Here is a 24,639-nt window from a genome sequence, read left to right on the forward strand (position 1 = left end):
GGAGGAATTGTGAAGTAGGAGGGGTCTGGGTTAGTGGATTTTACAGTTAAGTGCAGAGTTATTGCTGACTGCTCACCAAGCCCATCTGTCTGTTTATCTGTTGTATCTGTATCACCCCTTTCTTTATCTCTCTTTATCTCTCATTCCATTCCTGACCCCATGGTCTCAAGCCCAGTATTATCTCTCTTCTCCCCTGACCTCACAGTTTGTCTCCCTGCTACATCTTAATCTCCCTATTTTTCCTTAATTGAACTGTTGCATCTCATTTTGTGGCTTCAACTCTCTTCTGGACTCAAATTTCCAAGTAGTTGAAAGAAAGATGTAATAATCAGTGTTTTATCCTTGACTCTTGCCTCCTCTAGGTGCAGTATAGATGGTGTGGAAGACAAGCGTATCGTCGGTATGCAGATAGACAGCAAGAGCCATGCTCTGTGGGTCGCCTTCACTTCCTGTGTGGTCAAAGTGCCACTGTCACGCTGTGAAAGGCACGGACGATGCAAGAAGTAAGTTTGATGCTGATCCTTTCTCCCTAAAGAGTGTAACAATTACCAACCCAGTGAAAAACAGTATTTCAGTGTAGAATATAGTGTGAGGCTCATGGTGTGTGTAATTGTCCTGCAGGTCCTGTATAGCCTCCAGAGACCCGTACTGTGGCTGGGTATCAGAAGGGGCCTGCAGGCAGGTGGTTGGCAACACCAAGTAAGTAAACGCTGGGAGGGAATATTTTAACGATGCAGCTCTCCGAAATTATGAATAAGCTTAAATTAGTGTGAAATTATCAGATTTTTGTCAGCTGTTGTGAAACTACCGGGGAACAGTTTTATTTAAAAACATCCAGTCATATAGCTTAAAATGCTATTTTTTTTTGGCAGTTTGTATTAGTTTACTTTTGGGGCTGCAGATTGAATTGCAGATAAACACATGTTCCCATTTGCTGCAGTTCTGGCTTCTGCCTCTAACAGCCTATTTCTTCCTACACTAACAGCAGCTGAGGCTCAAGGCTTTTCAGGCTTTCCCCGTATTTAGATCCTTGTGAAATTGATGGAAATAACATGCTATCTGATTTTACATTATTTATAGCCAAAACCGACTACGTTATCCTACACTACACCTATAGCTAAATACAGTATGTGTTACATTTATATTATTTATTCCACCTTTAATTGTGATAACTGTTGCCGGTCCTCTCTCAGTTTGTCGTATCTGTGATCTTCCTAATTTCATAGTGTGTTACTGCAGTTTCCTCTTGCTTAAGGGGTTATTGGAAGAATGAATGGAAGGAAAGTGTTGTTTGCCCCAGACTCGGGGTTAGGTACGCTGCGCTTGGGAAAGCTTGATGGTTTGCAGTAACTATAATTTGTGGCTGTAGTTATGACACAGAAACAGATTATGCTTTCTGAACAAACAGCATGTGGAGTTTTGCGGTGGGAAAAAACCTTTTACAGATGAAGTCATAACAAAAGGACCAGCGCTCCACTGGCTATTTGACGGTGAACGAATTTGATCCCCCCGCTGCAGAATGATTGGTCTGACATGCCAGTGCACCAAAGGCACACGTAGCCACATGTGCACACAAAACCTGCGTAGCTTAAAAAAAAACACACACTCGCTGCCCATTCTATTATTATTCTGCAAAGCCGAAGCGGTGGGCTGCTCTGATTGAGTTTCCACTTTGGAGCAGGAGCCGACACAGAGGCATTAAGGGGGCAGATGACCTCGCTTCTTTACTGTACAATATTTCTAAGTGAGAGAGAGGGAGGGAGGAGATTAGGTCTGGTAGGATCTGCTGGTCTGTGGTGAGCTATTCAAAACATTTACCCGGCTGGACTGGAGGAGGGTTGAAATTAGGGAGGGGGAAATATTTTGTTGTTTGCTCATATAAACAGGTCTCTGCAGAGGAGACACTTTTCCTTTCTAAACTTCAGCCTCCCTTTCTTACTTTTTCTCATTAATTGCTGTAGCTCCATCTCTGCATCTTCTTACCTGCGTATGTCCATCCATGTCTGTGTGTCTATTTTTATCCATCTTTCTTTTTCTGTCTTTCCTCTGACATATTCGTTCTCTCTTGCAAGCCTCCCTTCCTTTCTTCTTCCATCTGGCCCTGATGCTAGCGTGCCAGCTTTCCCATGTGGAGTTATGCCTCTTATACCTACTGCCTATAAACAGCTTGTACTCTGGTCTCCTGCAATATGGTCCCCAGTCACCCCATGGTCATGCATGTAATTGCATACATGATTCTGAGTGGCTGATATTGTGTAAACTGGATACACCATTGGGTTTCTCTGACAATCAGCATATTAGTAGGTGTTGGTTAGTAATTCAGGCCATTGTCTCAAACTGTGACTTTTCTCTGGAGGATGAAATGTGCTCATGTTCTGGCTTGTTGCCTGGTGAGCTGCCTTTTCCTTTTTCAAACAAAGCCATGAATCAAAATGAATGGGCGACTTTGAGGAGACATTGTGCAGACTGACTTTACACTGTATGTACACTATACTAGGTCCCTTGTTACCCATTCACTACTGTTATGAATAATTAATGCTATTATGCCTGACTTGCATTTCAGCAGCCAAGTACCCCCTATGCAACCACACATCTCACATAATAATCACATCTGATGCAAGATGTGCAAGATGATTCAAAATGAGGGCCTTGAATGCCTCCAGTTGTGTTACAGTCCAGCTTGAATCAGATTTAAATATGCATTATGGGGTAGCAGTGGGACCTTAACCCTGAGCTAAGCTGTCTGTAGTGTCACATTCGAGCAGACTGCACTTGTGTTGCTATAATACAGCCACTGTGGGACCTGAGCCCTTGAAATGAGGGTTCACACTGTGGTTCAATCACTTTCACACGTGCCAAGAAAGGCCCAGACACTGCATCTGTAGTGTGACCGCTCATTGTTAATTAATCTCAAAACCAATAGGATTTAAACCTTGTAATCTTTGTGTCAAAACAGTCTCACCACAGCCATAATGTTATTATCAACCTATATAAGAAGCCATGACCACAAGGTTGCCTGTGTTTTGGTTTCCTGTCAAAGAAGCCGAACAGCCTTTCATTGCTGAGTGGGAGGAGGTGACGATGTCTGTGAGGAAAATCCTTCAGATACCGGGAGTGCCTCGATTGCATTTGTGCTTAGACAGGTTCAGTTGTGCAACTCTGCGTCTGCTTTGTGATTATGACTGCATACGATAAGCAAATCAGATAAGCCGATTAACTGTACCCCCCAGATATGAAACAATGATGCTGCTCCTGTTGTTGTGCGCTTTATTTTGAAGGGGAAATGGTTATCAAGAGGGAGAAATTCACCATATCCGTTCTAGTTAGCGTTCTGTAAAACTGGAGGGCGGAAAGGTGACTAATAAATTAGTGAATGAATCTCCAAACATACATACAGTAGCGACTTTGACTCTGGTTTCAGATCAACAGAAATCCAATTGTATCTCCCTCCTAAAATCTCCTGCTCTTGTCAGGTCCACATTTTCAAATCCGATCAGGGCACAAGGGGTGGGTGATGCTGTTTTGGAAAATCACTCTTCTTCATGCCATAATTGTGACCGGTGGAGGGTGAGGAGGATGAGAGGCGGGCGGACAGGCAGGAGGGGGAGGACTGTACAGGGGGGGAGATGAGGAGGACTGTGAAAAGCTGTCATGCGTGACTGTGATCCTGGTTGACAGTTGGTCCGCTCTGTTTCACAGATCTCCTTACTGCCTGCTTGGTGGTCTTTCAGGGAGAAAACAGGTCTCGGTGCAGATTGCATCAGAAAATAACATCTCCAAAAACTCTCTCCCTCTGTGTCATATGATGGCCCTCAAGCATGGTTACCCCTCGCTGCTCCGGTCCAAGCCCATGTGATTAGAACTACTCATGTCTCTACTGAACCTAGATGAAGTCAGATACTGCTTCAAACAAGAAAAGATTGAAGAAAGTGAAGTTCTCATGAAAACATCAAATTGGGATATATTTTTATTTATTTATTTTTGCTTTCTTGCACAGAGTTACATAAGATGATTGATACCACTGTCATGTCTGTACAACAAAATTTTCAGGAAGAAAGCAGCAGCAGCATGTTAAGCAGAAGACAGACAGGATGATGGAACTTGCTTGGCTCTGTTCATAAGTGACATCTTTGCCTACCTGTTACACCTAGTTTGTTTAATACTTACAAAACCAATGAATGACAATGAGGCAATTTATGAACGGAGTAGTCTGGAGTCTCAGATGGTTGCCAAGCGACTGATCCTGACTTTCTGTGCGACTGTTTACCAGTGTTTGTGCTAAGCTAAGGTATCACATCCTAATCCTTGCAGGAAAGCAAATAGGCAGACAAAATGTTTTTTTTAGTTATACAACGTAAGAAAACAGTTTTTATTACTGACAAATTAAACAAATCTATTTTTATCGCGCACTGCTGCCAGTGAGTCCCAGGCCAGCTATGGATTTCCTCGCCTGCCTGCATGCTTCATGCATGATTTTAGGCCTCCAGGGCACCTGCTAGGTGTTCTTTGATTTCGATCCAGCATCAGACTTTCTACAGCTCTCACTGTGTGCTAGCATAGGATTTTCAGTGTTTGGTGGTGTTTTTTGTAGTAGCTTCCTATGGCTTTGTTACTTTGTTAGGTGTGGTGAGCCTGCATGGCCTGGCCTGTTTTCCGCTGCTGACCATGATGTCTCTGTTCCCCGCAGATCAGCCTTTGAGCAGGACGTGGAGCATGGTAACACAGATGGCCTGGGAGACTGCCAAAGTAAGCAGGCCCTCTTCACTCTTATCTTTCCTCCTCTATTCCATACCCCCACCAACACCACCGCCACTGCCACCATTCCTCTCTTCTCTGTTAACTCCGTCTCCCTCTTCTCTCAGCCCTCCGTTTCCTTCTTCGCTGCTGTCACCTTTTTCTCCCCCCCCCCCGTCTGTTCCGCCCTCACAATCCTCTCTTTCAGCCTCTTCCATCCATCTGTCCCTTTGGGCTCTCGTCCTCTTCTGTCCTTCTCCCGCTGTTTCTCTGGTCCCCCGGTCAATAGAGTGTTGTGTCCCATTGGGCAAAGACCGGGTCCCTTCTTGCGAATCGCTCCGAAAACACAACACAGACATTCAGCGCCACACAGGGAGGGGATTTCACTTGTGGGCAGTCACAGGGCTCATTTGGAAAGATAAAACAAGACAGGGCTCTCAACCAAGTCTGACTCAAAAGTCATGAAAGGTCTCTTTCCCTCAACACAGGGAGTGGCGCATATGGAGACTGTATATTTGATCTTGTCATGTCCTTGATAACTGTTTGGATTTGTCAAATATGATACCCTGTTGATATTCAACTGATCTGCTCAGCTTGCAAAAGAAACTTCAAAACAAGTTGACATTAAATCTCCCGTCCATAGTCCATTTCATCTCAATTTTGAATGTTTACTCAGCGTAAATAACGGCGGTGCATCTTCCCTTCGGTTTCATCGGTATGTTTAGTCAAGGGAACCCGTCGTGTTGAACCTTCATTAGCTGTAGAAGCCATATAGATCACCTCTGATTGGAAGTTGGGGGAGTATCGAGCAGCCGGTCGATTCTGAATTACTTCAAAAGTCATGGCTTTTGATCATGTTAAAGCATCAGCTCCCTTTACTTCAAGCAGTAACAGGTTTCTCCTCATGTCTCTGCTTTTTTCTTCCAGATACCTTTGTGGCTCTGAACGGTAAGTATCCCTCATGCACTGTACAGGCAATCAAACAAAAGATAGGAACTGCTGTTTAACTTCAGCCACACCTCCTCATCTAGTCAGTCAATCATCCCCTCTCAAGGAAATGAGAACTCCTCCCACATGTATAAAGACGGGTTATTAATGACTCAAGGTTTTAACTGAATTGATTTCGTTCTTTCTTCTCGATAGACGTCCCTTCCAGTTACCAAGGTAATGAAACATTAAAGCACAGTCGGTCACATTCATTCCTCACAGTGTTTCCCCCTCATCCAGCCCCTTTGATGTTTAGAATAAAGGTTGTGGAGTTGGAAATCAGGATTAAAAATCCTTAATGCTGATTCTGATTCCATTAGTTCTATTAGTTCTGTTAGACCTTCTCTCCTACCTTGTTCCCACCGCCCCCATCCTCTTTATCCCCCGTGCAGTAGCATCGATTAGTCCTGACCTTTGCTTCGCTAATTGGATGAATCTGGTTGTTGGTGGCTGGTTTAAGGCCTTGATGGTGAAGTGATGTCTCAGCGTGTGCATTAAACTGGACATGTGTCGACGGAGAGAGAGCGCGACATGTTAAACTGGTCTGTTTGGAGTCAGGAACAATGTTTCTGCCAATTGCACAGACTCTTTGGACAGTCAAAGATGGTTAATTGAAAAAGGGCTAATGTAAACATGCGTAGACATACACACACACACAGTTTCTCTGCCGGCTTCTTCTCACAGATATGTTTGCGCTTCCAATCACACAGCACAATATCACAATCACACTTCACTGCCGGCTGATTGATAGCATTTTCGTCACTCGAGTCTTGTTTTTTTTTTAAAGAATGATAAACAGATGTGATTAGCCCACAGCAAAGTCATTCTTATCACCCACTCCCATCCACCTTATTTTTATCTAATCGTAGGGCGCATTCGTTTGGTTTTCAGTGAATCTCTCTCTCTTTCACACACATACCTCGCAGCTGCCAGATCAAAACAGTCAGATCCATACAGAATGACAAGAATAGATATTTTGAAGTCATTCCAGAAAGCCCAGCGCTCCCTCTCTCTCTCTCCCTCTCTGCCTCCTGTGGCTGTACCCCCACTGTGATTCTCCCTCCTTTTGGAGATCCAGGGTCATGGAAAAAGCATCTGTGTTGCTGTGTGCCCCCATAGTGCTGAGCGCGCTCCCACAGGCTCGGCTGTGTGTTTTCAGGCACACACACAAACACGTACAGGCAACACCCAGTTTACAACCGCCCCAAACAAAGTCTCAGCCACTGCCCCGGCCCCTCCATCTATCTATCGGGGGTTGATATGGATTTGAAGATAAATAAATGCCCCCTCTCTATTCTCCTCTCTCCTACTCCAGACTAGACATCCTCGCCTCTCTTTTAATCTGTAGAAAGAGAGGGATGTGCATCCGTCGGCAGTTTAGGGCTTTTTTTTTTTCCCCCTCCTTATCCGTGGAGGAGCTGCGAGGCTCCGAGCTCTCTCTATGTGTGTCATCTGCCTGAATTGCACTTCCCCTGGCGGTGGGGGAATGAATTATAAAATAGGCCTGTCACACTAATCTCTCAGCCTTGGGCCAATAGTTAAATAAATCATTTTAATGATTGCCACGCCACACAGAGGAGGAGGAGGCACTGGGTGGTGTTGTGTGTGGGTGTCTGTTGTGCGTAGTCTACCAGCAGCATCAGCGTTCACTCCTCAGAAATTCCTCCCCATCTTCAAACATGAGCATAAACACATATTGAAAAAGGAGCTCACACACACACACACACACACACACACACACACACACACACGGCTGTCACCTCCTCCGTGGAGAGAGCATATCAAAACGGTAACTGGGGGTTGAGCTCCGCAAGAGGTCTGCTGATAAAAGTGTTGTCACTCTTCATCTAGGGAAGATTTTTTTATTTTTAAAAAACACGTAGCTTAAATACATTATACTAAACACAATATATAGCTTGTGCAAAAATTGTGTAGGGTGGCTTAACTGTAAGCATGTGGGATGGTAATGTGATTTAGCATGGTTCAGAAATAAACAGTCAGACAAAGCTTATGTACAAATTCTGCTTATGAAAAAAAGTGAGAAAACCGAGACAGGCGGATGCAGGAAAACACAGATTGTTTGGGCAACATGCAGATATAGACCGGGAGGAGATGTATACGATCCATCATCCGCAAAGGAAAGATTGCTTTGTTGCATTTGCACTTTGAGTGAATCCATTTCTACAGAGAGACATCGAGTGCGTGTGTGGTTCAGTGTCAATGTCAATTAGTCCACCAATTATCTTTTCAATTAACTGATTTACTAGTTACGTCAGAAAGGAGCTGCACATTTTGTGTAGCAAACAGTCCAAAGCAAAACTGTTGTCAAATGTCAAACGAGAAATTTCAGCTTAGAAAATGATCCTTTGCTTCAGCTAAAGAGACACTTTATGATTTAAAGCTAGTGGCACGCATGAAAATGAATTTGTGCAAAACTGATTGAAAAGTTTGATTTTTAAAAAAAAAAAGCTGGAGAAAGGCAGCAGGAGGAACTCGAACAGAAGTGCTTTGCAGCTGTGGAAAAGTTACAGGCAGACTTCTCGACAGGAGCGATGAAAAGAAAGTTTGTCTCTTGTCCCTCGTATCAAAGGTAGACACCCTATGGTGACTGTGGAGAAATACAATCGTACTCTGCTCTGCTCTGACAGGCCCAACGGAGCTTTGACATGTCAGTCAGAACAGGAGGGGAGAGACTGAGAACGACAGAGAGGCGCAGAGAATGACAGGAAAAAAAAACCAAACACGTGTCTATCCTGAGATACACACACACATACACATTTGCTAATGAGTCGCCCAGAGTCACAGGGAGAAACAATTTCATTGCCTCACATAGCCCAGCAGCTGTCCTTGTGTGTGTTTCCGTGTCTGTGCGTGCGCTTCCCCAGAACAGTAGTTGTGTTGAAGTGAGTGTGCAGCCCTGCTGGCCTGTGCTTGCGTGCACTGAAGCCTGTCCCTGTCTGCCTCGAGCGTCAGTTAACCTGTGTTGTGTCCGGCAGGCCACCATCACCACCACCATCACCACACCCTCTCACTTCCCACCTCGGCCCTCCCCGAGGCCGCGGAGGGGCCCCTAGGGCGGAAGGACCCCCCCATGAGTTCAGACAAAGGGGAGGACCCCTACGTGGCCGTGCCCTCTCAGACTCAGCCCGAAGCCAATGGTAAGCCTTGGAACGCAACAGTGAGCAGTCAATTTGGTCCATTGTCACCTGTGGCAAGGGAGGGTGAGGAGGGGGGAGGGATGAACGGGGACGGGAAGGTTTTTTTTTTTTTTTTTTTTTGCGTAATTGAGATTTACGGCTGCCTGGCTGCTTCCAGCTGACGAGGTGTAGAGGTAGTGGATCACTTTCTCTCCGGGGGACAAATTGCCTCACACTGTGCATGTAAACCCCCCACAGAAACGGACGCAAACACACCTACGAGACACATACATATGCAGGCACATGCACACTCATTAAAAAGCATGTACGCACACACGAATACTCACACAGAGACTCTTTAGGATGGATTTATTAACCGTGGACGATAACGTCCCACAGGAGATGTAATATCCAGACCATTACACTCTGAAAAGGAAGATGGCAATGTATTTATTTCCTGGAGAAGATGGGCCAGTCCCCGGCTCTGTCATGCTTGTAACACAGTGACGTGACATTGAACGCCCTTTTCTCCAGTGTTAACAACCTGCCTAATGCTGTACCGCCTCAAGGACAGCACACTGGATAAATGAGACAGAGAGAAAAGGAAAAAATGGAGGGACGAGAGGGGCAACACACACATTGGAGGAGGGAAGAAAAAAGGTCACTGCGGTTCTGCAGATCCATGTTTTGTCCCATAATAAAACACGCAGGCCTTTAGCAGATCCCATTAAAACCACATGCAACATGTCCAAGCTGCATTGTATAGTTCATGCTATTAGAGCCAGCACCATCATGGCCTTGAGGAGGTATTGATTTAAATGATGGAGATTCATCGTAAGTGCTGCCTACTAGACACTTTATATAGATGTACTATATGAAAAGACGGAGAGAGGGGAAAAAGCAGCTAATAAGCTAAGACTGAAAGATTTTTTTCATTGAAGTGTGTGTTTTGCAAAAGAACAAAAGCAAAAAAAAAAAAAGAATGTATGCCATTTCCAGCTGCCTAGGGAGTAAATACAGTTTCAGCCTAACAAAGAACTTACAGAATATTTTTCCATTCAACAGTTTTTGAAGACTGAAATGTTGACGTGTAAGATGGATGGGTCGATTTTTACCTGCGCTGCATAAATACATTCAAAAAGTTCAAAAGAGCTCAAAAACACTTTGAGATGTGACTCAAATGTAAGGTTTTTTTCCACATAAGAGCCACAAAATAGGGCTAGCTAAAAATCATCTCTTGTGTTCAAACACTGAAATAAAGTTGGTTCAGTCTTTCCACAATACACGTTTGAGTATCTTCTGTCGGTGGGATAAACAGAGGCACAGCAGTGACTGCAGCATGTCAGCTGGAAGCAGTGAGGCACCAGTAGGTAGATCCAAGCACAATGGTGGCAGAGACTTCAGACAGCATGCCTACAGCCAGCATCACAACATGCTGTCGCTCCCCTTGTTGCCTTCACCTGAGCAGGTGTAACATTACTGGAGCCTCACACAAAGAAATGGTGAGGAATGCTAAGAATCAAACAAAGCAGCAATAACTAAAAGATGTCTTACAGTAATAAAATTTCCAGAAATTTTCCTCTTATTCTCTGGGAAATGTGGGTGTTCATTGCTCAGGTGACTGCAACAGGGCCTCACATTTCAAAACAATGCTTCCTGCTGTTTTTTCCTGTATGATCATTTATTATTATTGTTATTATATTATGATTTTTATGAGACACTTTTTGCAGCTTGTTTCACTGTTTATCCAGCTCTATAGTCTTTTTATTTCTCTTTTTCTCAGAAATTCAGCTCTGATGAGATTTTGTTTTTCTTGATTTCCGTGGTTTCTTGTGAGCAGTTCTTGATATTTTGCATGGCTTGGTTTGAGACTGTTTTCTTTTTTCTTTTTTTTGGGCTATTTATATATTTGCCTTTTTCCTGTGTTGATTGCTTTGATGGTATTAAGCACAGTTTTGCCTCCATACAGCTTAATGCTTTTCAGCATGGCAAATTGAGCACCACAGTCAACAGTACTCATTTCCCGCTCCACCCATCCTGCCTCCACTTCCTTCCTGTCGCCCTCAGTATTATTGGCTTCAGGTGTCAACTGTACTGTGAAAACTTAGCAAACTGCATATGTGAGAGTGAAAATTGGATTTAAAAAATATAAGAGAAATTATTATGGAGTCAGAAATTCAGCAAATAATTAATTTTATCTGCATTTTAATGGCCCAGAGATAAATACACGCGGCCCATTTTACAGAAGGAATACAGGATAAACATTTCACCATACCATCAATCTCAAGTTTATGCTTCAGTGACGATGTATTAGCTCATATCCAAAGTCATTTGCAAGCTTGTTCACGATTTAAAAGACATTACAATTACTCCCTAACTTTTTCATTCGCAGTTGAGACATTGTGGAATCTTATCTGCTAATGAATATTACAGTGCTGCCAATATGTATTAGCTCGACACCACCAGAGTAATTAGAAATGCTGCAAAGCGATGAGGATTCACATGCTGATGATATTTAGCGCCCGGCAGCATCATTGTCAGGCGCTTCAGTGTAGCCAGGTGGCCGCTTGGGTTTCACAGTGCATTTGAGCTTCGTCTGTCTGTCTGTCTTTCTGTCTGTTATGTTGTCTCCATCCATACACCTCTCCCCCCTTTTTGCTCCCGTCGCCCTCCCGCCCCGCCCCAAAAAAATAACCTCCCCACCAGCCCCGCCACATTCCACCATCTGCTGCCATTGTGATCAGTCTCCCTTCCACAGGACCTCTCATCTGACTGGGATGGCATGTTCCAAGGCTATACCTTACCTAGTGCAAATTAATTCCTGAACCAATCCATGGAGCCTCCTCCCCCTACCTCCCCTCCTCCATCTCTGCACCTCGTCCTCCTATTCAGCCTCCTCTTGTAGTCTGTCTCTTCTCCAACTGGAGTCATATCTCTTCCTCCAGTCTGCAGGAATGACTCCCTGCCCCCTGCGCCCTCCTTTTTGCTTTCTCTTCTCTACCTGTCCCCCTCTACCTCCTCCCCCTCACCTCCTCCCCCCTTTACATCCACCCTTCCCCCCCTCGACCCCGACCTGTAGCCACCGCTGTGTTGCTCCAATTTATGGGTTCATTACAGCAGCTATCCAGGGGAAGAAGGAGAGGGGAGAGAGGTGGAAGGAAAGAGGGATGGAGAGAGACAACAGGGGAGGGGGAGAGAGATGTGGCAAAATGAGGGAATAGAGGGACGCATGATAAAGATTTATTAAACAGAGCAGGACAATAACATAGTAGTGAAGGTTGTGAAATGAGGTAAGGAGATAGCAGGTAGACAAACCGGCGGAGAGATTTGAACAATCGCAACAGCAGAAAGGAGTGTCAGAGGATATTGTAGCTAAACACAGTAAACAGCGGTGTTTCTCTCTATCCCAGTCAGTCATTCCTGAGCCACAATTTCAACCCTGAACAGTTTATGTTCTATATTTTATGATTGCCCAACTAATCTTGGGTGAAACAGCGGTATGTCAAAATCGAAAAATTACATCCGGTGCTACCCTGTGCCCTGGAAGTCGTATTTATATACCGCTAACTTCCCCGAGTAAGTCAATTTTGAAGAAGATGTAATGCCACCCAGATTGCATTTTATCATCATAATGAGGCTGGTAATTAACTGGCAAATTGCAAAATGAATTAATCAGCAAAACATTCCCTGAAAAGGTATTTGTTCTCCAACAATATCCTCTCATAGCAACAAAAGCATGATTTAGGTTTTGTGTTAAGGGTTAGGACTCTGTTAATAATAGTCTAATAAAAGGCAACAGTGGCTTTAAGTATGGTGAGACAAGATGTTTTTACTTTATTACCCATCAGCAAACAACATTATGGTGACTTTCATATCAATAATGGGTGGCTAGATAACAGAAATACCTCTCTGTATGATGTGATGGGATTCCACAGCGCCACAGACTGCTGTCTGTAAAATGATCATCATCACCTCTCTGAAATAGTTACTAAAAACTAATCATACTCTTTACGAAACAAGATTTTTTTTTTTGCAGGACTGCTTTATCAGACGGCATCAGTTTTAGCTTGATGTGCCTAATAAACTAGCTGAGTAGAAAGCAAAAGTAGAAAAATTGTTGTTTATACATATACTTCAGACAGCAGTTACATTTCTTACCACATTGTAATTGGAGAAAATAATATATAAACACAATTACCAGGAGACATGGTTATCTGATGAGATGTTTGGGTTCCCTTGTGTCGTACCACAAGGTTGTAATTCATTAAAAGCAGTATTCACAAGTGTCACTTCACTGCCACTGAGGAAGAAGAAAAAGAAGAAGACGACGCTGCGTTTTCATCTTGATAATTACAAACCTGATCTGCGGATGTGAAGCAAAGATCCAAGATATATATTTTTTTACATTTCTCCTCCGTTACACAAGAGCTCCTGTAATTTATTTAAAGATATGATTTCCCTCCATGTCAGGATTTCGCAGTAATGCCACCTGTCAATTGACAGCTGCTCTGCAAGGGTTATTTCCTGCTGCAGGCAGCTCTCTGACACCTCTGTGCCAAGGTGAGGCTGCTATGATAGAGGCAGAGTATGACCCGGCTCAGACAGGGATGCAGCACGACTTTTTTTTTCATGCCAGAAAAGTCTTGATAGCCTGAGAATTTCGCTTCATCTCACTTTCTGGGAAGCAATGGAAGGAACTTTTCACCATCGTTACTGGGGATGCCATGTCAATCTTAAGTGTTACCTGTAGTTATGGAGGAAACTATCAAATCTGCCCAGTAATAGCAGAGAAAACAACATGTTTTTTTTTTTTTTGTTTATTCGGGTTTAAACAGTGTCTTGCAGTGTGTTGTCATGAACTGAATGCTCCATTGTCTTGATTCTGTCCAGCTACATGCCCCTAGAAGAGCTTAAACTGTGGTTTGCATCTATAATTGTGACTGTCCTGTTGAAAAAACACACACAAAAATCTAAAATGTCTGCTTGTTTGGCTCAGAAGGTGACTTTAAACACTGAGTTTTTCACATATTAGTTCTGCAAATGTAACAGAACAGTGTAGTCACCATTTTTTGTGAATGGTGACTACACTGTGTGCATAACTATTATACATAATCTTTCAGCTACATTTCTTCCACCACCAGTGAGCAAAAAAGATAAAGAGGGATTTCTTGGTTGCCTGATTATTATGGGGACGACTCTTGTTTCAAATTGCCCTACTTTGGAGGTGAGCCGACAAGATTCGAGGTAATAGAGGCTTAGGCTTAGTTTACCATGAACTCTGCTCACTGTCAGACAATGCCTTTGGATGGTGCAGTTTTCAACGAGCACACAGGGAAATTTAGTGTTAGTTCCATATGTCCTTGCAGTTGAATGATAGGATTTAGGTTAATCCTATAAAAAGAGGATGATAGGATTTCAGTTAAAAGTTGCTGGAGTGACCCTTTAAGACAGGACGAATGCAGTCAAGCAGAGAAAGAAACTATTTTGTTAAATTAAATGATCCTGCAAGCAATATTCCTGTCATTCTAACACCTTCTACAATTATATTAAGCAGAGGATTTTGTTTGAGTGTTTCTTACCGGCAAAGATTGTGATAGGCCTTTGTGAAGCAGTTGAATTATTCACAGCTCATTGTGAATCATAATAGAAACAGTGGACTGGACGTTTTCCCAGCATCCGCACTTCCCTGACTGACGTCAAGCCATAAGCCATCATTTCCTCCACTGATTAGCTTATTGTTCTCTCAAATCGCCTTTGTTTTCGGCACACATTTGTAGCTTACTTTTTCATTTTTATGTTTTGGATACGCTGCTCAGTCAGACCCCTCACCATCGCCGGTTCATACAAAGGCTTCGTTTTGTCTTTTCGGCCATGTGAGACTGAATCTCATATCACGGCAGCTCATCCTTTTGTGCGTTTGAAGCTTGTCTAACCCACATTCAGCTGTCATTGTTCCACTTTGAACTGAATTTAAACTGTCACGTTCGCGATGTCCATGAGTGAGCGACTCATCAAGTCGCGACAAGCTGAGTCTTTGTTCTCGGGTGGTACTATGTGTTGTGTACTCAAACATTTCTCAACCATTACTGATGCCTGCATCTCTAAGTGGATGAACTACAATGCATATCAGTTCACACATAGCACTTAAGTCATTCAGAGAAGCTTGCCACACATTTTCAGCAAATCATAGCAGAACAAAATCCACTCGACCGGGGCCACCATCTGTATAACAGTGACTCGTCAAGATGGAATACTAATTAACAGGAGTCAAGATTTTATAGACAAAAAGCCACATGGGATTTCAAACTACCAGTTTTTCACCACGGAAAAAGCCGTGTTTTTATAAAATGTCATCCATTCTTTTCGAGTAAAACTCTGCTGTCGGGGAGCTTTTGTCTTCACTGTGTCAACATGTGATTGAAATTCAGAGAGAATTGAATTAAATGTATTAGCCATGTTATTCATGCTGGGGCGTGTACTTTAACAAATCCAACACCCAGTTACACAAACAGTAGCAAGTGTCAGTTCAAGGCATCAAACAGCTGATGAAAAATGTTCCCAAGGATGTTTAATTTAGGTTGATTTCCTGTGACTATTAAATACTGCACTTTGTATGCAGGGAGCTGGATAGGTTAGTACATCAGTGTTAATACCTGAGGTGCAGAATGATATAATTAGGGGTTTAATTATATCTTAACTGGCTCATCAGTATGCAGTGCAGCGAGTCAGGATTGTCTGATGAATGCTTTAATATTGAATAACACCATTCATGCAAGTGCCTCTTGAACGCAGACATACACAGGACTTAATGGGATAACATCCTAACCGGGGATTAAATAGAATTTAATGAATTGTTGTCATCATCTAAACAGCTATGTCCTTTTTGAAAGATGACAACAAGCTAACAAAAAAAAATTAGTTTCTGAAGCTTTCGCTGCAGCAACGTAAGACACTGAACATCTTTCCTTCTGCTCCATTCTTTGGCTGTCAAAAGTCCCCTTCAGTCTTTCAACAAGTGACACATCAGTGAGTGCAGTTGAGTCTGATTAAGATTTTTATCATTTTGCAGACAATGTCTTTGTGTAACGGCCTGTAGTCAGAGGTTAGGGCCCTCTCCGTAACCCCTATGATGTTTAACTGCCTTTGAAGTTCTCCCAACACCAACACAAAGACGAGCTCTGTAGGCTTAAGTCAGCTGGTGCCTCTGAAGAGATTAAAAGAGCGTCTACGTGTGTCAGACAGATAGAGAGAGCATTCACAAGTTCCAGTCACACCAGATTACAATGTTTCTGATTTACAAGTAAGTGTTGCCGATCCAGCCTGTTTTGACAGCAAGAAATATCTGAGTATCTGAGATATGTGTTTAATATCTGAATGTTGAGGCCCGAGGCGGTGTGAAATTCAAATCAATTCAGCCGCCGAGAGAAGTGTCGAACTGCAGGATGCCTCCACGCGCAACGTTCTGGGGGCGAGGCAAGAGTCGAAACCAGAAGATTACAAGTCACTGTATAGTCAGAACCTCGACAAGATGAGAACTAAAGCAGAAAATCTGTGGGTTTTAGCAGCACTTTGATACTTTTCAAGGTCACATTGTGCAGGTTTTGAAAAGTTTTCTGAAGATCACAAATGGGCATCGAGAAATGAGCGGCGCAGCCACCTTCGTTCAAAACCCCCAAGTCCTAGATAAGATAAGATAAGATAAAGTTCTTTATTTCTCCCCACTCCAGGGGAAATTTACATTGTTACAGCAGTTTTATTTACAATATTATTTACAATATATACAAGGGTGGCAAAAGTCCTGTGATTTGCCTGAGACTGCTCCCGTGTCCTCTGTGGCAACCTTCATTCTCTTTGATGCCAGGATGAGAAACAATTCCTCGCATGAAAGATGGAAGTCTTCAAAGTTTGCTCGTTCCTTCTTTTGTGTTTTACCCAAGGCCTTGGGCTATCGCTATCTTCTGGAGGTGCGTGTGAGAGAGGAGGAGTGAGCGATGGTTGGAAGAGGAGGAAAAGGAATGAAAGCATTTTATTTTTTAAATCAGGAAAAGCCATACGGTGCAGGTTAATTTAGACTTTAACCTCGGCTCACTCACCAAGAATAGAAGACAAAGATCCAGCTCCACAGTTCACAGGAATGGACAGCCGTTTGGCTCTGCTGCCCTCCGGCTTTGTTATTCAATGTGAGACCCGAATGCCCGGTCGAAGAAAGTTAACCTTTAGCAGCTGTAAATTCACTGTCATGAAAATTCATAACAGTTTTGACTGGCTCTCTCGGCATGTAAGCTCCATAGACAGAGATGAATGAATGTATTTACATTTAACAAGGATTATGGAAAAAGAGAAATTTTCCAAAGTATTTGTTTATTCTTGCACTTTCATTCTCTTTACACAAATGGCCTTCGGAGATTTCCAGGCCTTCTCACCTCAAGTGAGGCTGAATTCCTCTTTGTTCGCAGTTCGGCACCTGTCACCACTGTCGTTTCTGCCAAAGGATGATAACTCACAAAGACCACAAGGTTGTAATTACAGCCTTCCCAGTTTCCACTGAATAGAACACTTACCATATGGAAGCTGAGCGCTGTGAAAGACAACACTCTGAAACGAGAAGAAAGTCAGAAAAGTGATTCATTGCTTCAGTAAAGGAGAGAAGTAGCAAAAAATAGAAAAAACAAAAGGACACAGGAAAGTCACCAAAGTGAAAGATGTCAGTGAGTATCTCTCTGTTGTTACTGTGTGAGATGAGAAGCAGATGTTTCATCAGACGGTTCGGCCTTTTGGTCACACGAGTCCACAGCATAACACTTGTCAAGCCTTAATGCTTGGCTGCAGATAACACTCATCACTTCACACACTATCCACATGGCCGAGTTCATCCTTGATAAGAAACCATTTTGGGCCCGAAACAAAGTTTTTAGAACTTTTGTTTAACAGGAAATGAGGTATGGCTCAGCTGCATGTTGTCAGGATTCTATTAAAGAGAAAAGTGAAGTTTTGTTTTTACAATAAATGAGGAATGATCAGAGCAAATGTAACTGCTCTTTTTTTTTAAATCCTGGTTGAGCTTTAAAGTCCACACAGAGACTGAGTCATTGCTCAGTGCTTTATTCCAGCTAGAAAAATGGGTTTTAAGTCATGTTGTTGGACTAATGAAGTATGACTGCAGCGAGCGAGGATTATGGATGTTAGTTTGAGAGAGTCTGGATTTCAGTTCCATGAGAACAGATTACCATGCTGTCTCTGTGTCTGTGTTATGTCTTAGTGAGGAGACGCAGAAAGAAGATATTCTCCGAGTGCTTCCTCAGCGACACAGCCGAGCTGAAAAGCCAAACATGATTACGCAGCCCCTTCAGGATTTTAGAGAATTATTGCAACTAATGCTTTGTTTTGTGGCATCTTCTTTTGAAAAATTACAGAGCAAATTGAAACACAGATGCCATGCGAGAAAGAAGAGGAGCGTGATTTGTGAGAGTAAAAAGGCAAATATGTATTGATCTGCTTGTTGACAGCTGTTTTGATCACCGCGTCGCACTAAAAATTCATGGTAGCAGCTCAAACTCTGATAATTTAGCTGTGAGGATGATATAGTGTGCATTTTGAGGAATAAACTTAAAGTATATTAGGGCCAGAAGAGATGCAACTCAGTATAAGCAAAACTTAAGAAATAAAGCAAAAAATGGCACAGTCATAGCCATTTTCAGCCATTCCTGCCACCTCAAGCAGATTCCTAGTAAATTAAAATGATTTTTTTGAATGCCGTTCAAATCCTGTCACCCACCTAGTGCTTATTTTAGAGCACAGATTCAGAGTAAACATGCCTCCTCTGTATGGGAAACACTCTCTGGCATAATGAATCATGAGAATTCCATTCATACATACAGATATCAGCTGAATTTATTTACATATATCATCCAGATACCATCTTTTCTTGGCATTTAACAGTTTTACAGGTTTTATTGACCTCACTGGGAAGCAAACCGCATACACGTGGTATTTCAAAAATCTTGGGAGTATCACATACCGTGCTAGAAGGACGATGAGCACATTGCACACGTGTGACTGAGTCACGCTATCAAGACGAGTGGTTGCGCTGCGGGAGCTTTTTAGGTGATGGAGCCCACCTGCCTAATCCTCTGTCTGTGATAACTGATCTGTGTTGGCCACAGGTCATGTGTGAACGCATTATAAATCTCTCTGCTGTGGACCGGTGTGCTTAACCCAGTCCACCCAGTGAACAACACACTGCATTAGATGTCTACATTCATCAACAGGCTGCAGGTTATTGTGTGTGTGTGTGTGTGTGTGTGTGTGTGTGTGTGTGTGTGTGTGTGTGTGTGTGTGTGTGTGGGAGGTGCAAGTGTCCACAGCTCATGTATCTGTGTGTGCAGATTATTGTTGACCCTGTTTTTACTACACACAACCTGCTGCTCCCACTCTCTCCGCGCTGAAATACTTCATAGCTGCCTTTATTGAATTATCTTTTATTTTGCCATATCGCAGCACGTCTTTGCCAGTCTTTGAAAGTGGCGCTTTCATAAGACACTGATGACACAGCTCATTGGATTTAGCGCCTAATCAGAGGCTTTTTAATGTATTCTCTGTGATTCATGAGATTGGATCCAAGCTTTATGAAAAGTCTCCCATTTGCATCTATGAGAAGAAAGGGTTCGGGTATTTCAGGCTCCTTTATCTGCGCTCATATCTTTTTTCATTTCAGCAGAAGGTTTTATCTGGGATTTAAAATGTGAATCATAATCACCCCTCCAAAACGCATATTCAGTCTAAGATTGGATTTTCGGGAAATATTGAATGTTGCTGCTTCAAGCTACCATTTGTGCCTGTTTTGAATAGATGTTCCCTGTGATGGGATAAATCCTTGTTCATTTGCATGTTTTTCATGAAATTTTTTAAACCTCTAATCTTTTTACCCAGAAAGTATCTTTTAATTATTGTAATTGAGTATTGTTTTCTGTTTTTTGGGTATTCTAATAATAAACATCTTTCCCAGCAGCTCTTTATTCTTAGAAGCGAGTTCCTACAAAACAGCCTCTAGCACCAGTGGAAGCTCTCCTCCTTTTATTCTGCTGGTCTGAATTTCGTCTCTGCCTCTCTGCAGGTGTGATCCGTGAGAGCTACCAGAAGGGTCGAGACCAGCTCGTTCCTGTGACCCTGTTGGCCATCGCCGTTATCCTAGCGTTTGCGATGGGTGCCATCTTCTCTGGCATCATCGTCTACTGTGTCTGTGACCACCGGCGGCGAGACATCGACCTGACAGGCCGCAAGGAAAAGGACAGCCACCACCTACACTCCCGCCGGGGATCCATGAACAGTGTGACCAAGCTCACCGGCCTGTTTGAGACCCAGGCCAAAGACGGTCGCCCCGAGGCCATCCTCACCCCTTTGATGCACAACGGGAGACTGACACCAAATGGGAAGATGCTGATAAAAGCAGACCAGCATCACCTGGACCTTGCTGCTCTGCCAACGCCTGAATCCACTCCCATGCAGCCTCGTCGTAAGCCCAGCCGGGGCAGCCGTGAGTGGGAGAGAAACCAGAACCTCATCAACGCTTGCACCAAGGACATGCCACCTATGGGCTCCCCTGTCATCTCTACAGACCTGCCCCTGAGGGCCTCACCAGGACACATCCCAAGCGTGGTAGTCCTACCTCTGCCGCAGCATCAGCACCAGCTCCAGCCTCATCTGCAGCAGCACCAGCAGTCCTACCAGCATGAGTACGTGGAGCAGCCACATCACAGCGACCTGAGCATGGGCCACGGTGTCATGGACGACCAGGGAGCCACCCTGGAGTACAAGACAGTGAAGAGCCCATGTCACAACCTCAACATGGTGGATCCAGATGGGGTGCTGCCACCTCGCGTGCCCCAACGAGAGGCCTCCCTTACAATCCCTCCTGCTGTCCCACAGATGGGCAAACGCCTGGAGGTCCACTCGTCGGTCTACGGGCTCCGGAAAGGATCGGCGTCTGCTGCTTCTGGATCATCCGCCCTAAAGAAGCACAACACCAACTCATCTAACTCCTCCCATTTGGCGAGACATCACAGCTTCAACCGTGTGGAGACTCCACCGCCTGCACCTCAGCGGGTGGACTCCATACAAATGACAGCACAGGGCATATCTCTGTCCCGGCAGCCTGGAATGAGTTCCTACGGTTCACTGCCTCGAACAGGCATCAAGCATCTCAAGCCTGATGTCCCACCTAAACCCTCCGTAGTCTCACTCTCGACAAAAGTCAAGTCCAGTGACTCTGGCACATAGTCAGTTTATTTGCCTGTCAGTCCAATGTGAAAAGACAGTAGTGAAAGGTGTTTTCTGAAAGAGAGAAAAAAAAACAGGGATTACTGTACAACTTGCATCTCCTTTTAGTGTTTTTGTTTGTTTTTGGTGTACATTACAGTGGAAAATGCAACACAGTTTTTTTTAAGAAAACACTTTCTTTTTATATAAATATGTAAATATACAATGGTTGTCGTCATTTGTTGCCGTCATCGAGCTCTTGCTCTGGCCGGCTCCCAGTTCCCATGTAAACACACGCATAGGAACGTGTGCTACTGAAAAAGAAGATGATGCTCGTCCTGAATATTTCATCCATCGACACCCCGTAGCATTCAAGACGGTGGCTCTCTTGTTTGTGGTGTCTTTGGTCACGGGGACTTGAAACTTTATCATGCTGGTAAAAGCACATAAGAAGACAGCGCGGGGAGTTGGAGAATAATCGTTGTACAGTACCTTGAGGACTGGAGAATCTGAGCGAACAAGCACTCGGAGAGATTGGACTGAAAGGACAGGCAGCTGCCTGGGTTTTGTCGGAAACTGTGAAAAGCCTCTCAGTGTTACAGCAATCAAGTCCTGTCTGGGTTTGACTCAGAAGCCTGGGCCAGAAGAATCTTCTACTGTACTGGTTACTGATTAACACATGACTGTTAATACTAATAGCTTGTTGTATTTATTTTTATTAAGTGCTTTTGGGAAAAAAAATGGACTGACTTTCTAGACTTGGGGAGAGAGAGAGGACAAAGAAGAGATCTTTTAATATTAATTAATCAAGTGTGAGAAAAAAATATTTAAAGTCATTAAACTGGAGCCAGTAGAACTTTCTTGATGACTAAAGGTCCACTCGATCTTACTGTGTGCTCAGTGGGACCTGCAGCTTGAGATATGCGTGACGAGGAGGAGATATTTATTTAAACTGTGCCAGACCAGGACTTTAACCTTTCCGGACCAGAATTTCCATTGTTTTAGACCAATCATTTAAAAAAAAAAAAGACTTTCTGAATCTCACCCTTCCACTCCTCCAATGAGCATCTCCCCATCAACCCCAATCAGCACTGTGGTTTTGTGTGAATCGGAAACATTCGTCCTGATTGGTTGCTGGCTTACCAGTGCCATCAAAGCTCACTGTTGCATGTTGTAAATCCAAGAGAAGCAGCTGCGGCAACAGTACAGGAAATCTGCATACACACACAGAAAAAGAAGCTGCAAGTGAGGCTGCAAGCAAACGGAGCGATGCCCCTCCAACCTCGGAACGTATCGTCTTTTTCTCGCAGCGTCACACAGATGAGCAGGCGAAAAAAGAAAAACGTATCAAAACATCTGTATTGCCTGCTTCTTTTTTCCACATGTAAATTTGTGCCTTACACCCTGAAGTAGTAACAATGTTTTCTTTTAATAGCTGTTAACTTTGTCTCCTTGTTGTAATTTTTATTTTTTCTTACGTCATGATATTTCCCTGGTTTGATAAAAATGCAATTAAAGAATGTAGGTGTTATTGTTGTAATTCTGGTCCCTAGACATAACACACTTACACGCCGGGGAGGGAAGAGAGGAAGGGAGCAGTTCCTTTTCTTCTTTTTCTCTCTGACACACACACATAAACACACGCACACACACACACACACACTCATCTTTGTGGTTCATTTCTGATTGTGCCATTAATGCGCTTAAAGCAACCCTTTATGTTGTGCTGGCAGTGTCGATGAAGACGTTGTGAGTGTTTTTTGATTTTCTATTTTCTACGATTTAAAAGTCCTGGTATTTGTTTTTACTTGTTTTTTTTGTTGTTGTTTTGTTGGGTTCTTTTGCTGTCTTGCTTGTTTGGAGTGACGGTTAATTGACTGATAAACTGAACAATTAACATTTGTTACTTGAGAAGGCCAACGTATGTGTATCTCTCTGGTGCACTGCAATAATTCTACAACGACAACAGCGCAGCAAACGTACAGTATATGGATACACATAAGCACCTGGTGTACTAACACAACTCTAGGCTTCTTGAGTGCATCGTAACATTCATTTGTTAGGCAGTTAAACAGGCTGGTTCCTGTGAAGAAAGTTGTAAAACGACAATATTAAAAATGATTTAACCCCCTTTTTTATGTAAGAGAAAACAGTTTGAGGAAGTTTAGTTTCTATTTTCACTAACTCTCATTATAAAGGCCTTATGAATGGCTGAGAGTTTGACTAATCAGACCTTTTTTTTTTGCTTTCACTTCCTTTTTACTTGAGGATTTTTATTGACCACCCCACCCCCTCACCTAAACACTTAAATCAGTGGAGCACTCCCTTAGTGTTGTATGTGTAGATAGGTGAACAGTTTTCTTGATATCAAGCAATTTTTTTCAGTTTCTCAATGGAGGAAAGCCAACTATGTCTCAATCCACAGCTAAATTAAGAAGGAACGTGGAGGATCTGTGACCTGACTACCATGTTGTACATACAGTAGACGCAGGGTTCGGTTTAGCCGGGAGGAAGGTTTCCCATCAGAAACATGGCCTAGGGTCAGTTAAAGCCATTATCCCAGTAATTAATTAAAGCTTTCATCTTCAAAGTGCACAAGACCCAAGATTAGCTTGAAGGTGTGTGTTACAACCACTGTGTTGTAAACTGGTGACTGGACACAAATATAGGCCCCGTTTACACTCTCCAGTGCATTGATTGCTGGACTAAACATTTCTTGTTCAGTTGTGTTTGCTCTCGTCTGGGAGAACTGTCATTTCTGTGCAGAATGTGAACAAGAAAACCTGTCGAGGTCAGAAGGTTAAATGTCCACATCCTGCATAGATGAGTTAGTTTAGCTGCGGGTGCATTTAAGATTCAGCAACGTCAAGCGTCCTGATATCTGAGGAGGGTTTGAACATTTTGCAGACTGGATTAGGTTTGACTGTGAAGGCTGCTGTGGACAGTGAGGTTCTTTGGTGTGTGCCTTTTTTGTCTTTCACCCTTGTTATAATACACTGCTATTAGATGCAAATCGACTCTCTTCTCAAACTTTTGAACTTTGTAAGCTTGTAAGATATTGTGACGTCACAAAGTTTTTTGCCCTACTCTCTCCACTTCCTTAACATCTGATTCACAGCTTAATGTATGTTGTAAAGAAAAAACTCTTTAATTTAATGCAAAATGTAATTAAAAAAAGAAAATAAAATTCTTGTCATGAAGACTGTGATATGTCCTTGACTTTTTCACTTGTTTCTCTGCCTCAGGTTGTTATCGCTACACTGGGAACATCTTTAGGTGCTGAATTTTTTCGCAACACTGTTTGGGGAAAACCAAACCCTGGGTTTTGCAGAGGATTTGGAGGTTCTTTTGATAAAGAATCCCTTTTAGGGAAAATATTGTACTTCTGTGACCTTAAATACACTATTCTTCTTTGCTTGTAAAACTGCCATCAACCCCTCGAGATCTGAGAAACATTTCTTAGAGTAAGATTCTACTTCTGATACAAAGCACGCATAAATGGATGAAAGCACTTTAAACTTATGTG

General features: G+C 43.2%; 1 protein-coding gene across 3 annotated transcripts in view; it reads left to right on the forward strand.

Moving 5' to 3' along the window:
- sema6a (sema domain, transmembrane domain (TM), and cytoplasmic domain, (semaphorin) 6A) overlaps positions 1–24,313 on the forward strand; it is a 106,684-nt gene extending 82,371 nt beyond the window's left edge. Inside the window, exons 14-20 of one of the 3 annotated variants that reach the window (XM_035945533.2) lie at positions 363–503; positions 622–699; positions 4,688–4,746; positions 5,662–5,682; positions 5,878–5,898; positions 8,718–8,879; positions 19,972–24,313. In XM_035945533.2, the coding sequence (XP_035801426.1) occupies positions 363–503; positions 622–699; positions 4,688–4,746; positions 5,662–5,682; positions 5,878–5,898; positions 8,718–8,879; positions 19,972–21,134 (1,645 nt within the window). In that variant the 3' untranslated portion in view covers positions 21,135–24,313. The remainder of the gene's footprint in view (positions 1–362; positions 504–621; positions 700–4,687; positions 4,747–5,661; positions 5,683–5,877; positions 5,899–8,717; positions 8,880–19,971) is intronic. The other 2 variants (XM_023264406.3, XM_023264407.3) reach the window with 2 other exon arrangements.
- The last annotated feature ends 326 nt before the right edge of the window (positions 24,314–24,639 follow it).

The sequence above is a fragment of the Amphiprion ocellaris genome, chromosome 6 (assembly GCF_022539595.1).
Source record: "Amphiprion ocellaris isolate individual 3 ecotype Okinawa chromosome 6, ASM2253959v1, whole genome shotgun sequence".
Classification (NCBI taxonomy): Eukaryota; Metazoa; Chordata; class Actinopteri; family Pomacentridae; genus Amphiprion; species Amphiprion ocellaris.